General features: G+C 42.5%; 1 protein-coding gene across 1 annotated transcript; it reads left to right on the top strand.

Moving 5' to 3' along the window:
- Positions 1–7101: 7101 nt before the first annotated feature.
- On the top strand, positions 7102–8360 carry LOC117549636 (protein ALP1-like). Its single transcript, XM_034221690.1, has 3 exons — positions 7102–7107; positions 7234–7849; positions 7930–8360. Exons 1-3 carry the CDS (start codon positions 7102–7104, stop codon positions 8358–8360), a joined length of 1053 nt encoding a protein of 350 aa, XP_034077581.1.
- The last annotated feature ends 5569 nt before the right edge of the window (positions 8361–13929 follow it).

The following is a 13929-nucleotide window of genomic DNA, read 5'->3' as shown; positions in this document are numbered from 1 at the left end:
TTCTTACTGAAAATGTTAGATTACACATTCACATCTGACTGAAGATTGGCCCCATTTATTTGTGACGTTGCAAACTCTGCGGTACAAGGCACAAGTGATGTGAAGCTCATAAAGTGAGGCACATAGAAATAATCAGCTGATGGAGTATAGATGTGGAAATAGCTGCATTCGATCAGCTGACTGTGTTTTCACAATAAAAGTAGTTTCTTAGTGTACTGGTCTTAAAATCTCATAACATCAGCTTTTAATGTTCCTCTTGGATGTTCTTCTTGACCCTCAGAGAAGGAGAATATGTTGTGTCTTTCAGGCATGTCCTTTCCTAACAAAAATGACAGGAAACATAAAACATATTATTGCAGAACAAGTGTGTTATTTATGAAAGCGGTGTGTTTGTGTGTTTAGGGGCTGTAGATATCATTATTTTGTAATTGTAATGTTTTTTTTTTATTTCAACAGAGCTACAAAGACAATCAGATTATGAATGAACAGTATGAAGTTCATCAACATTGAAATATATGTTATTATCAAAATAATATTGAACTGTTACAAAACGTAGTGCAACTGTAGAAGCTTGCTCTGTTGTCTCACTGAAATAATCACTTTTACCACGTTTTTTACAGACAATATTGAGAGATAAATAGTAGCAGTTCTCACTATGTGTTAAATATCTTTGCCTTCAATACATTACATTAGAAAGCTGACAAAGTCATATTGCTAAATATCTAAAATGTAACTTTTTGCATGGAAAAAACCCTCAACTTAACTGATGTGTAGGTGATCTAGTATTTAGTATTGTTTAATGGAATGTATATCAGTGTATTAAAGTCAATACTTCATTCATTTAAACCAATATCTTTCTTGATTATTTGTACAGTATGAAAAAAAGAGTCTTTGTACCTGAGCTGAAGTTCACTGCTGTGAGGAGTCCAGTTCTGTCTCTCACTCTCTGGTCCAGCCTGTCTGCATCACCTGGACACCTTAAACAAACAGATATATGTAAAGTACCATGTGTTCAAACAATATAACTGATTATCTTCTGTTGAACATGTTGGATTGTGTATTGTCCGAGTCAGGGTCCTTTTTATTTTACTGTAACTTTGGAAGTTGTGTTACCAATGCTTACTGTTGATTTGATACCCATTTGGTAATGCAATTAATAAAAACAACAAGGTTTGGGTTCGTTCTTCAGATGACTGTGACGTTAACGTGTAAGCTCAATAATGAACTCCAGCTCAACCAACCATATTGTAATATCTAAGTAATCATCTTGAAATATGACATTAATAATTGTAATATACACACATCTTATTGTGAGGTTGATTTCACGTACACTACTTCGACATTAGCTTGTCTACATACTTGAGCATAGCCAATTTAAATTAACCTTAGATGCATACAGTTCTACCTACATAATAAAATATCTCTACGTTATAAGGATGACCTTATTTTATAACCTCAAACAGAAGCCGTTTGTTCAACAGTATTATCCCACTTAACGCTTAACACTTGTCTATTTCGTTTTAACCTTTATATATACAGTCTATGATTTTAACTTGGAGGCTACGATTAGCATCGTTAGCACCGATGTAGCTACCACTCGCTTACACACTAAACCAAGCCTTAACATTCATTACGTAGCCGATTAAAATCATTAATCATAAATAAGTACTCGATTTTCACTTACCGCAAAACCGCATGCATGCACCGTCTGTTTTAACCGCAGAGCGAGTCACAATAGTCCGATATATAAGCATGAAGAACAAACAACCACGGCCGGCTTCAAGTTGTGTTTGCTGGATGAGCTGAGCAGGCAGAGTCCCTGTAGCTTCACGGAGCAGCTAGCAGAGAGACGAGAAGCTAGCAGCAGCAGTCACTTGACAGAGCCGTCACTCAATGTGACCACGCCCTAATTTATGCAAAAACTTGAAGACCTAATATAAATAAAAGGGTCGTGTTAGAAAACAATTCACTCACAGATCCATAATCATGAAGGTGGAACCTAACTATATTCATAATAATATTTATTGCAGCCAGGGGTAGAAACATGTTTTTTTCTGCTGTAAAGTTTGGCATTTTAACATGGGGGTCTATGGAAATTGCTCCTTTCTGCAGCCAGTCCCTATCGGCCAATATATGAACTGCAGTGTGTGGCACTTCCGTATTGGCATCCCGGCTCTTCCCCAGAGTTTGCCGCTTGGCGATGACACAGGTTTGATTCCGGCCTGAGGTCCAAAAAATGTAATAAAAAATAATAATATTCTCCCGTTCATCGCGTCCATTCGCGACCCACCTATCACATCTCTGCGCCCCACACTTTGAGAAACGCTGGCCTAAACTAACCTGTAGCTGCTCCGTCCAAAACTCATACAGAAATAAAGCTAACAGCTGATGTTTTGGTTTTCTGGTTCTACGTCAGTGACGGCAGGCTGAGATCCTCACCACTGATTGGCTACCACGAGATCGCGTCACACAAATGTAATGCTCGATTTGAAAGAATTGAAGTGTGTCGGAGTGAATTGGTGAAGATTTTTTTTATTGAAGTTAAATGCATCAATCTGGTGCACTTTGAGCACAAAATGAATTTATGGTTACAGCTCTCAACACTCAGATGAAAGGGAGCTGTATTACATTACATTACATTACATTGCATTTAGCTGACGCTTTTATCCAAAGCGACTTACAATAAGTACATTCGACCAGGAAGACACAACCTTGAAGAAAACAGAATCATATAAGTACATCAGGTATGTATACTTTTCAATAATCCAAACATCTTTAGAATATGATCACAACCAATAGCAAATAATTTAAACTTGTTTATTCTTATATTAAGATTGTTCCGCTTGTATTTATTAGCATCCAAAGTTCGTATAGATTGGACGAGCTGTAAAAAAAAAGAAGCTAAACCTGCACCAACAAATAAGGTTTTGGATTGAGTGTTGATAGGCTGAAAGAGGTACATGGGTTCAAGTTTTATAACTGGGGTTACATACTGTAACCCAGTTTCTATGAGATAGGCGCAGCCCTCTAAGGCTATCGCTATTGGGTAATCCCACTGCACGTGTGCAGCACTTACAGACTTAATCCACGCCCACCTATGACGTGGGTAGTAGGCCCGACAATCCACTCCCACACAAACAGCTTTTCTTCAGCTATTCGCGGAGCCAGTGTGGCCGAACCTTCGAGGGCTGCGCCTATACTCATAGAAGCTGGGTTACGTAACCCCAGTTCTATATCGTATAAGGCTTCGCCCTCTAAGGCTATCGCTATTGGGTTAAGGGTGAAGCAGGATGTAGTCTACGCCCCACTGGTCCGTCCGTTATTAGAAGTACAAAAACACACCTACTCAGTTAATAACCCATGTCCATTGCGCCATGCGTAATGGAGCATCACAGTCCCTGGAAATGTAGCATTTAAAAATGAATATTCTCCATGAGGGAATGAAGGTGAATACCTGTCGTTTATAAAAAGTAGAGACCAAAGTCTCACTTGTTAAAACGATCAAAGGGGGAAAAGGGCAGCTCTCTGAGTGCCGACAGGCAGGAGAGAGGGAACGCAGTTGAGTCCCCGACATTACTCACTCTGACAGGACACTCAGTACTGAGTGTGTCAGACAGGAATGGGAGACATCCCTCAAATAAAAATGAATAAAAGAACAGGGGGAAGACCAAGATACAGCCGTGCAAATGTCTTCCACTGTCTTCCAATTGTGCAAATAAACTTTTCTGAAGCGTTTTTGTGAGTTTAACTTTGATTGGTTCAAGCTAATTTTTCTTTGTACAAATGATATGCTTTGAAAACATGATCCAGACAGAATCAGATGTTTCCATCAAGCCCCTTTTAGTGACATCTCTAACTCGTTATCTGTTCATTGACTGGTTGTGATGACTTGTTTGGCTTCTGTTGATGTTGTGAGACTCCAGGGGCCTGTACTACGAAGCTGGTTCTGTTACGGTTATCTGAGAGAACCCAAACGCAGGACACGGCAGTGTGTTACAAAGGTTTTATTTGGAGGAGATAATCCGGCTGGAGAGTATCCACTGGAGCGTAATCCATTGAAGAGTATCCTCCGGAGTTTTAATCCACTGGAACGTAATCCACTGAAGCGTAATCCTGGAGCACAAGAAGAACAGGTAAGAATATATTCAGGTGTAGCGAAAATAGTCACTATACTTTAAGAAGGCTGAGAAGGCTAAGAGTTTTACCACTGGGGTTTAACAACGATCTGGCACTGACAGGTTGTGGAGCCTCCGCTGATATACCATCCGTAATGGCTGATGGGAATCAGGTGTGTCACAGAGGAGAGTGCTCAACTGTTTGCAGCTGGTGGAGATTTGAGCCGGGAGCCAGGAGTGACAGGCACCACGCCCACACAGACAGGGAAAGGGAAAACACACACACAAGGAAGGTGGCTGGAGAATGCAACCACTAGTGATGGCAGTTTGACACTGAAGCTTCGAACGGAGCTTCAACCCTGGACTTCCTATTCCATAGAAGTAGTGCTTCGAAGCTTGCTTCAAATCACGTGACATGTGACGTCCGAAGCAGCAACTGCTTCAAATCACGTGACATGTGACGTCCGAAGCAGCAACTGCTTCATTTCCTGAATGAATCACTTGACTGGTTCACGGTCCATTCACGCGATTCAATGCACTGCCTCGTCTCGATTCTGACAGGTGACAGGTTGAAACAGTTTCAAACTTGAGTGCTTCAACACTTTATGACCGCTCTAAACAATGCACAATGTGTGGGTTGTTGTCGTAGTTTGCGTTGTTGCTGTTGAGTTGTTGTTGTTATTGCATTTGATATCATTATAGAGCAAGCCAGGAAGAAAGATAGGTCGTTCTGGCTCGGGAAACACTTCGAAATGTGGAGAAGTTGTGAACAAAAAGACAATTATCAGTAATATAAAAAGAGTTAATTATTTTAAGGAATAGATAGCCCAGTGGGTACAGCTGGCGGCCCGAATGCGGCGATGTCCTCCGCGCAGCTGGTTCAAATCCCGGAATGGACGTATTTTAATCATTGATTTTCAACTTTAATAACTGATAAAAGGCCCTCTCCGCCCAAAAACATGTCTAGCACTCTCTAGTTTCTTCTCAATAACCCAATACACACAATTATCAATCTTTAATTGCAAATAGAACATGATATTCAGTCTTAGTGTGTGTGTGCATCGAATATTTTTCAAGGCAAAGATACGTTAAATCCACTGCAGCCTTGCACTTCGCCAGGAGAGGTCGCTGTAACTGAAGCTTCGAGAAATTAACCTATTTCCGACACAATTGTCCAAGTGGTTCGACGCTTCATTCAAAGCTTAATTTTGCCATCACTAGCAACCACCACAGGTTCAACCTAACCTGGATATGTTTGAGTTAGCCGGTTGGCCTAATCCAAAACATACGCGCTCTCGCTAAACGGTACTACGACGCGGGTTATCAAGTGGATCGCTCAAGCCAGCCGTGTCCTATCTAGTTAGGTGCGCGTTCACATGAAAGGGGTGGTAATTGGAGCATTCGACCAATCACAAACATAGAGAAGCGCACTGACAGCGCAGCGTCATACTTCCTGAATGAAAAGTAAACTATAATATTAGACATATGAAGAAGTTAAACTTTAAACATCCATGACTTAAACACTTGATCCAGGATCAAAGCCACAGAGCTGCACCTGCAAGGTGAATACAGCTGGTAACAGAAAAAGTGTTTGAATGCGTACATTAACAGGTTTTTGATATCACTGCCCGTCTAAGACACGATCTGACTTTCATTACATTTGACTCGAGTGTTTCGTCAACTTAATGTGTTGCTTAAAATAATACTTCTGCATATGTGACACTGTGAGTGTTGCACGGCCAGATACGGCTCAGCTGATTCAGATAAGGAAAGATATATATAAGATACATTATGAAGTGATATGCCGCGGACTGTACTTAATGTTACTCTGATCCGGTTACTTATGTTGTGGCAGATATTTAAGTAAGCTTTCTTAACGCTAATGTTATAATAGTCAGATTGCTCTGAAGATGGAGGTGATATTCTATTCATGTTCACGTTCACACAGTCAGGGATTTTTGCCGGCCGTCTTTCCTGCGACGGCAGTTTTTCTGTATTTCCTTTCTCCTGTAATATGACTTGATCGCTTTAAACTCTGCACACTGAGCTCTGATTGGTCAGCAGGCAGTGCTTTCACTGAGTTGAGCTCTTAGCCTGCAACCTAACCTGGGTTGCGTTCCAATAGTCCATTTAGCTTAGGAACCTTCCTAACGGAGTGAAATGACCCGGAAGTCCCTCAGTGGCAGCCATGATAAGTGCCGTTGTCACTGGCTGCTTCTCAGGTCGATTAAATGAAATCCTTGCTTCCCTCACTTGCGTCGTTTCCCTGCGTTTAGTCCCTCCCACCAGGGAAGCATGGAGGGACGCAAGGAAACCACGAGAAGCAGAGAAATGAGTTTTAAGAGCAATGGGACGTCCTTTCCTCCGGAGCGTCACGTGAAGCGACGTCCGTTTGTGATGACGCTGCACAGCTGTTCGTCTGGCATTAGCTCTGTCCCCGTTATTTCCACAAACACCCCCGCCTCTTGTTAGTGCACATTTACTGACATAAACATTAGTATCATCTGTTGTAGATCCAAATACATGAAATAAAATAAGAAGTCATTCTCAAACAAGATAAACGCCATTCTTAAAATGTATTTAAACGAACAATAGTTTGATTAATATTGATTAGAGTGCACAATAGGAATACAATTATTTAGAGAACAAAAAAAGATATGTTATCTATCAAAACCCAGTTAGATTAACATTCATTGGACTGCACACTTTGTTTGTTTGTGTGGAGCAAATTAACATTTTAAATAGGACTTAATGACTGCGGTTTGGCAGCTGAATTAAAAGCTAAGCAGGTCAGTGAAAAACTACAAGCTGAAACCCATTAGGGTAATTTAGGAAGAAGGTTCCAATATACATGTTGGATAGAAAGAGGTTTAACCTTTCCAAACACAACATGTCTGATGCCATGGCGTGCATTGCAGTAGGCCTTGATGTATATAATGCGCAGTCCAGGCGCCGTCGGGCACGATTACAACAGGCTATTGGTTTCATGGAGGTAAGCATCACTAGTCTGTTGCAGTATGAATGGTTTCACCAACAACAGCAATTTCATGTAAGATCAATTAATTGTCAGTTTAATAAAAGCTAGGTGCTGAAGGTAACATGTATCTTTATTTTGCAGACGGATGTCGATCCCATAGCCATTTTAAACCCTCATGTGCCAGTCCTTGCGGCGTTCTTTGATGGCCAGAAGGACATCATGCAGGACTACAGACTGGGGCGCCAGTCTCTGGAGGCCCTGCTGAGGATCCTGCCATCAAAGAACACACAAGACTGGTTACATGAGGTCAATATTTTAATTACCCTTTATTGGTTGGCACACGGCTTGTCATACAGTGTGGTGTCCCGAGCCTTTGATGTCCCCAAGTCGACCGTCTGCAGACTGGTGCACACTGGAGTACAAAAAATTGCAGCCCTTCGCCAGGAGGTCATCAAACTGCCCCCCCCTGGAGAACTGGAGGAGGTTGGCCAAGACTTTGCAAGGCTGGCCAACAGCCCAGTATTCTCCAGGTGTGTGGGGGCCATTGATGGCTGCCATGTCCGCATAAAGACCCCACCAGGACCTCTGGGCCAGGATTACCTCAACAGAAAGCTCTTCCCATCCATACAATTGCAGGCAGTGTGTGATGGGAAGGGCATCTTTCTCAACACCTTTGTTGGGTATCCTGGCTCAGTCCATGACACCAGAGTCCTGAAGAACAGCGCAATTTACAAACAGGCTCTGTATTCTCCCTCAGGTGACACCAAATATTCTTGTTAATACATCAAAATCCATCAATGACTTTTAGTATACTAAATATGTTCTCTCTCTTTTTAGGATTCTTCCTTTTGGGTGATGGTGGCTACCCCTGCATAGAAGGACCTGTGGCCCTCATCACCCCATATAGAGAACCACTGCAAGGGAGGGTGCAGAGCCGCTTCAACCAGCATCATGCCAGGGCTCGCTCCATCATAGAGCGGGCCTTTGGCAGGATGAAAAGCAGGTGGAGATCGCTGTTCTTCAAGGCTCTGGAGGTCCACCACACCTTTGTCCCCTCAGTCATCACCGCCTGTGCAGTGCTCCATAACATCTGCCTCACAGCGGGGGACATCCTGGAGCCTGAAGAGGATGTTGGGGACATTGGTGTGGTTCCACCACGTCTGGTGAGGGGGGATCGAGGCGGACATGGCCAGCGAGACCGACTGGCAGGGCTGCTCTCTGCTCCATGTGTGCAACCAGTTGAACTACAAGAACATGATTATTTGTAGGACTTGGGGACACGAAGGCCTTGGACACCACACTGTGTGAAAAGCTGTGTGCCTTCATTTGCGGTTTATTGCGTTGTGATGTTTATAATTTAACAAATAAAGGAACAATGTTTTGACAAACAAAGTGTATCTCAATGGAACAATAACAACGTTGCAAAAACATAGAAACAAAATCATTTATTTACCAATTTCTCAAATAAATCCAAAAATCTTTTTGTGTTAGCCTGATTGGCCTCAAAGCGTTCCTGCTCTCGTTGGGCCTCCTCTTTCAGAAACTCTAATAGGGCCCCCCTACTTGCCCTTTTCTTCTTGGCAGGCGGGGGACTGAGAGAGGTGGATGGCTCTTCCTCCAGTGTAGTGGTGCTGCTACTTGTGCCAGGCTGCCCAGGATCCTCCTCTTCCTCCATTGCCTGGCCACAAGGAGCAGCCCCAGCTCCACTGGATGAAGAGCCAATCCCACTGGGGCCACGTCAGCCGAGTCCATCAGGACTGGAGGCTCCATGGAGGGCCGACTCCCAATGGCTTCATGCATCAGGGAAAACCACGACCATGTGGCTGCCGTGGCCTCCCCCGCATCTGTCCCCGTCCCTGTAGGGGGGGTTTTCAGCTCCTGAGGGAGAACAAGGAATGTATGAGTCAGATGAAGACACAATAGAAATAGCTGCATTGTATGCATCTAGAAATACAATATCTCACCTTATATTTTCTTTTCAGGTTGTCCCACTGTTTTGCCAGTTGGGTGGGAGTGAGCAACTCCTCCAACTCCATCTTCTGCAGAACCTCTCTGTGGAGTAAACCATTTCTTAAATTATAGCATCCAGGCATGCAAAGTCTGATTACTTCTGACAATATGCTTCATGCATAATAATTCCATGACACACTCAGGTTCACTGTGGTTCATTCACAGTAGTGGTTACATTGATTATCATACCATGCACCAAAACAACATTGTCAAACAACTCATGTAGAACTGTAGCTCACCCCCAGGCCTTCTTGGCTGTGAAGCTCTTTCCTGTAAACAGGTGCTCATTGTCAGTCCTCTGTAGAATGAGGGCTCTGGTTTGGGCCTCCGTCCCTGTTTAAGGAGAATTATGTTATACATACATCAGCAAAAGGAAACCTTAAGCCATTAACATTTCACTCACATAATGCTGCATATAAATGACAGCTTAATTATTGAATTGAGCCGATTTGAATGTATTGAATTATTTATTACAAATACATTGTGACTGCCAGCCAAATGAATGATGGTACCTTAGTTACGTCTGTATGTGGCAGGTAGTTAAATGAAGAAACAAGTGGTTTCCAACCGAAATATGTCCGATAAATAACGAATGCTGCGTGTGTATACGCACGTTATGTAGCCTATTGCAAATCTTGCCTTTAGTTGGGCATTTCACATGAACATTGTTGAGAAAATATAAAGCGTTCAATAACAGAAATATATGAGTTGTGGGTTAAATACATGTGAACAGATGTTGCATTATCGTAACGGTATCGTTGTAGGCATACAAATAACATGAAGTAATAGGTACTTACACTTGTGTAGTTTTTCTGCCGCCATGTCTTTCAAATGTGCCAGCTGCATGCTGGAGGCAGGGCTTTTAAACCGAGTGAAATCAAGGATTCATGCCTCAGCTGTGATTGAATGGAAATGACAATAAATGAAACTGTAAAACGAAATAAGCGATCATGAAAATGTTTCCAATAATGATTTTTGACCACTTTTGTTCAGATCACATATTTGTAACTAAATGATACATGAATTGAAACAAAACACAGTATAAACTGAGGAGTGAGTCCCGTGAGGTTCATGTGTTTTCTTCACTCCGCTGGGGTATTGTTCTCATGTCAAGAAGCATCAGATCAGTGCATGCACTGCCTCGTCCAATCAGTGAGCGATACACAGTAAGGGGGCGGGGTGAGTATCTGAGTATTTCATCGGAGGATGGTCTGGTGGTTCCTCGGTTATCGCTCCTCCATGATCGCTCCTCGCTCCTCGAGTCCCCTCCGGCCAGAAATAAGAGCCGACTTTCAACGCTTCGTCCATTCATTTGAATGGGGTGACGTAGGATATTTTCAAACTTCGCCGAACTGCATTGTGGGTAGCATGGCAAGGCGTTGCAAGCATCGCGAACGTCTATCGGCGTCAAAAGTTGAACAATGTTCAACTTTAGAGGCTCGATGCTTGCTCGAAGCTGGCGTCAGCCAATCAAATCCCGTTTTTGCAATTCCCGCCAGTACAAGCGCTAGCCAATCAAACCGCGTGCAAGCTGGGAGAGCCAGACCGCAGTTCATTTCCTCATATTCCAAACGAGAAATTACGGTAGCAAATCACCCGGTTCTTTCCGACCAGAACTATTTACCGGGATACAAACCGGAGGAACCAGGCATGGAGGGAGGTGGCAGAGGCAAAGTTGAACATTGTTCAACTTTTGACGCCGATAGACGTTCGCGATGCTTGCAACGCCTTGCATGCTACCCACAATGCAGTTCGGCGAAGTTTGAAAATATCCTACGTCACCCCATTCAAATGAATGGGCGAAGCGTTGAAAGCATTTTTTGACGCCTGTAGTGTAGACAGGCTTCTCAATACTCAAATGTCCCCTCCTCGACTCCCCTCCTCGGTTCCCCTCCTCGAGACTTAGACCCGCCCACAGGAGATGCGAGCGGAGGACCGAGGAGAGAGGAGGGGAAGCAGCAGACGTTTAAAGAAATGAGAACTCCTCTCCTCTGAGCGGTCATTTTAAAGAGACGTCCGTTCATTATTACGTGGCAACAGCTGCATCAGCTGTCGAGTGTTTTGTCATAGCGCTGTATCTCTGTTAGATCAGCTGAACATTATTCCCCCACATATTTACTTTGAATTCATTGAGAGTGCGGTATAATGAGACAATAACAGGCTACAGATGCGGACACACACACACAAATATATTTATATAAATATATACAATTTAAAGTATGAGAGCACTCTCATAATAACGTAACACAATCAGAGACTGAATATATCCCCCCCTCTCTCTGGTCGCTGAAATGGGGAATTGAAATTACGGGCCAAAAGTTGTATTTACAAGTAGGCCTATTAAAAGTAAGCAGAGGACACCAAACCAACTGAGACCCGTCTGTCCGCCGCATTTACGCACTGTACAACACACAGGGCCGCCCCTGGCCAACTTGGGGCCCCAAGCGACATTGTGAGATGAGGCCCCCCCCAACCGACAGGAGTGAAAAAAATTGTTTGGAAACAAAGTAGGCTACTTTGCAAATATAATTCCTGTTTATTATTATTATCAACGGTTACTTTTTTATACAGTGAGGTAAATGGTAAATGTTCGTTCAGTATGGGTTTACAGGTGAATTTTGCATTTCCTGCCAAATACTAGCCTCAAAAAGATAAAAACATAATTAATGCAAATAAACTACTTCTACTAATAATCATAATCATAATCAATTCAATAATAAAAATACTATATTGTTTTATTATAATATAGTTGTATAGTCAAGACAAAACATGCTTATGACATGCTCAAAAACTGATATTTCTTCAATCTGTATTCTAGTTCCCTCTGTCAGCAATGTATCAACAACTACACACACATTTCTATCAGTATTTCTCTGTGTTGTGGTTGACATGATGATGACTGTTAGGAGTTAAGGGGAGAGGCTGAGCATCACCATGAAATGTGCAAATTGACATAAAAATGAATAAAAGGGGAAAAAATGCTCCATGTTTTTTAGGCTGTAAACTTGAACTGTTATGTAAGCCAACTAGACAGACAGTGTATCACTCTTCCTCCTGTACATTAGCAGATAAAAGGCATAACATAATGAATGAATGGTAAATAAAGATTGCTGGAAATAACTGCATCTCCATTAGCCTACAGCAGAGGTGCCCAGTACGTCGACCGCGGGCGACCGGTCGCCCGCGGGGGCAATGCTGGTAGATCACGAGTCATTCTTAAAAAAAAAATCCAGCTCCGTTAAAATAGACAAAACAGGTTTTGATCCCTCCTCCCTTGGCCTCCCTGCCACTTAATTCAGGAGTTTACTTGATTGACAGAAAAAGCGACCTATCGCTTTCCAGTCTGTTAACCCAGAATGCAAAGCGATACAAAATCAGTCAAGTGCCGGGAAAACTCAAATTAAGTTAAAGATACTAACAAGAGACAAACAACCAAATGAGTGCGGGACCGAGCAAGAAGCTAAAGACAAACCACTTCCACACAGAATGGGAGGAAGAGTATTTGTTTGTGATGTCACATTCAAAGGTTATTTGCCTTATTTGTAAAGCAAGCGTCGCTCTGCCAAAGAAAGGTAACGTGGAGAGGCATTATCGGAGTGTTCACAAGGCATATGACAGCGACTTCCCTCCGAGTAGCGAGTTGAGAAAGAGAAAGGTCATGTATTATTGCTACACAAATATTATCTCGCAGTCTTAGTGTCGCCAACTCGTTTCTAACATGCAAAAAGACAAACAAATGCGTCTATGGTCGGTGTATTTTCGACCTTTCCGATCCAGACGAGATCTCTCTCCCCCGTCTGTGCGCGAGGGGGCGGGGCAGTTTACACACTCGGCTGCTAGATGCAGAAACACACGGAGGGGATGGCGGAAAGAAGCGCTCCAAGGTGTGGTTAAATGTTACCCGTCTTGAAGTGGACAATGCTCGTTGCCAAGAGAGTTTAGCATGTGAGGGCGGGAACACGAGCAATGTGTCTAAACATTTATCAAAAGTGCACCACATTCAGACGGAGAAATGCACCGGGTTCGACTGTCTTTCTAGCAGCTCTGTAGCCCCCCCATCCACGAAACGTTTCCACGTCAGGTGTTATGCTAGCAGCACCACACGGAGTTAACACCATGATACAAACACGGGTAATGATTAGAGGTAACTGAGTTACTCTTTATTTTGTTAAAGTTTCAGCTATTCTGTTCACAGTGTCATCAGATTATTTAATAGGATTTGTTAAAACATTGTTGTTTCTTTTGATGCGAAATATTATTTATTTTATTTAAATAAAAAGCAATGTTAATTTTGTAAACAATTTGTTAATTTAATAATATATGTATTTTTGAATCAAGTATTCATCTTTATTGTCTTCATTGTTAGTTTCCACATGCCTAAAACAACCTCAAGCTAAATCTAAAAGTTGATGGCTAAATAAGAGCGTTTGAGAAATTGTGCAAGGCATACAGTAATAGTCTGAATAGTCGATTAGTCGTTTCATTAATCGATAGATTAATCGATTATCAAATTAGTCGTTGCAGCCCTATTATCCCATGTATAAATAAAACGTGTTATTCAGCAACCCTTGCAATTTGGGATTTTATTTTTGGTTGGTAGACCTCGGTGAGCTGGTCATTTCAAAAGTAGCTCACCAGCCCAAAAAGTGTGGGCACCCCTGGCCTACAGTATATGCTCTGCAGAGACTGCCTTCTTCATGTCGTGAATAGCAGCTGATGTTTTAAGATGGCAATTGGCAATTTGACTTATACAACATTCGCAAGTTGTACATTTGACTCATACAATAACCCACCTTCGAGTGATGCGCTAGTTTCTTCATGTTTTGT

Source organism: Gymnodraco acuticeps, unplaced genomic scaffold (assembly GCF_902827175.1).
Source record: "Gymnodraco acuticeps unplaced genomic scaffold, fGymAcu1.1, whole genome shotgun sequence".
Taxonomy (NCBI): domain Eukaryota; kingdom Metazoa; phylum Chordata; class Actinopteri; order Perciformes; family Bathydraconidae; genus Gymnodraco; species Gymnodraco acuticeps.
Note: the sequence above shows the minus strand (reverse complement) of the source record. Positions and strands in the feature narration are given on the sequence as shown.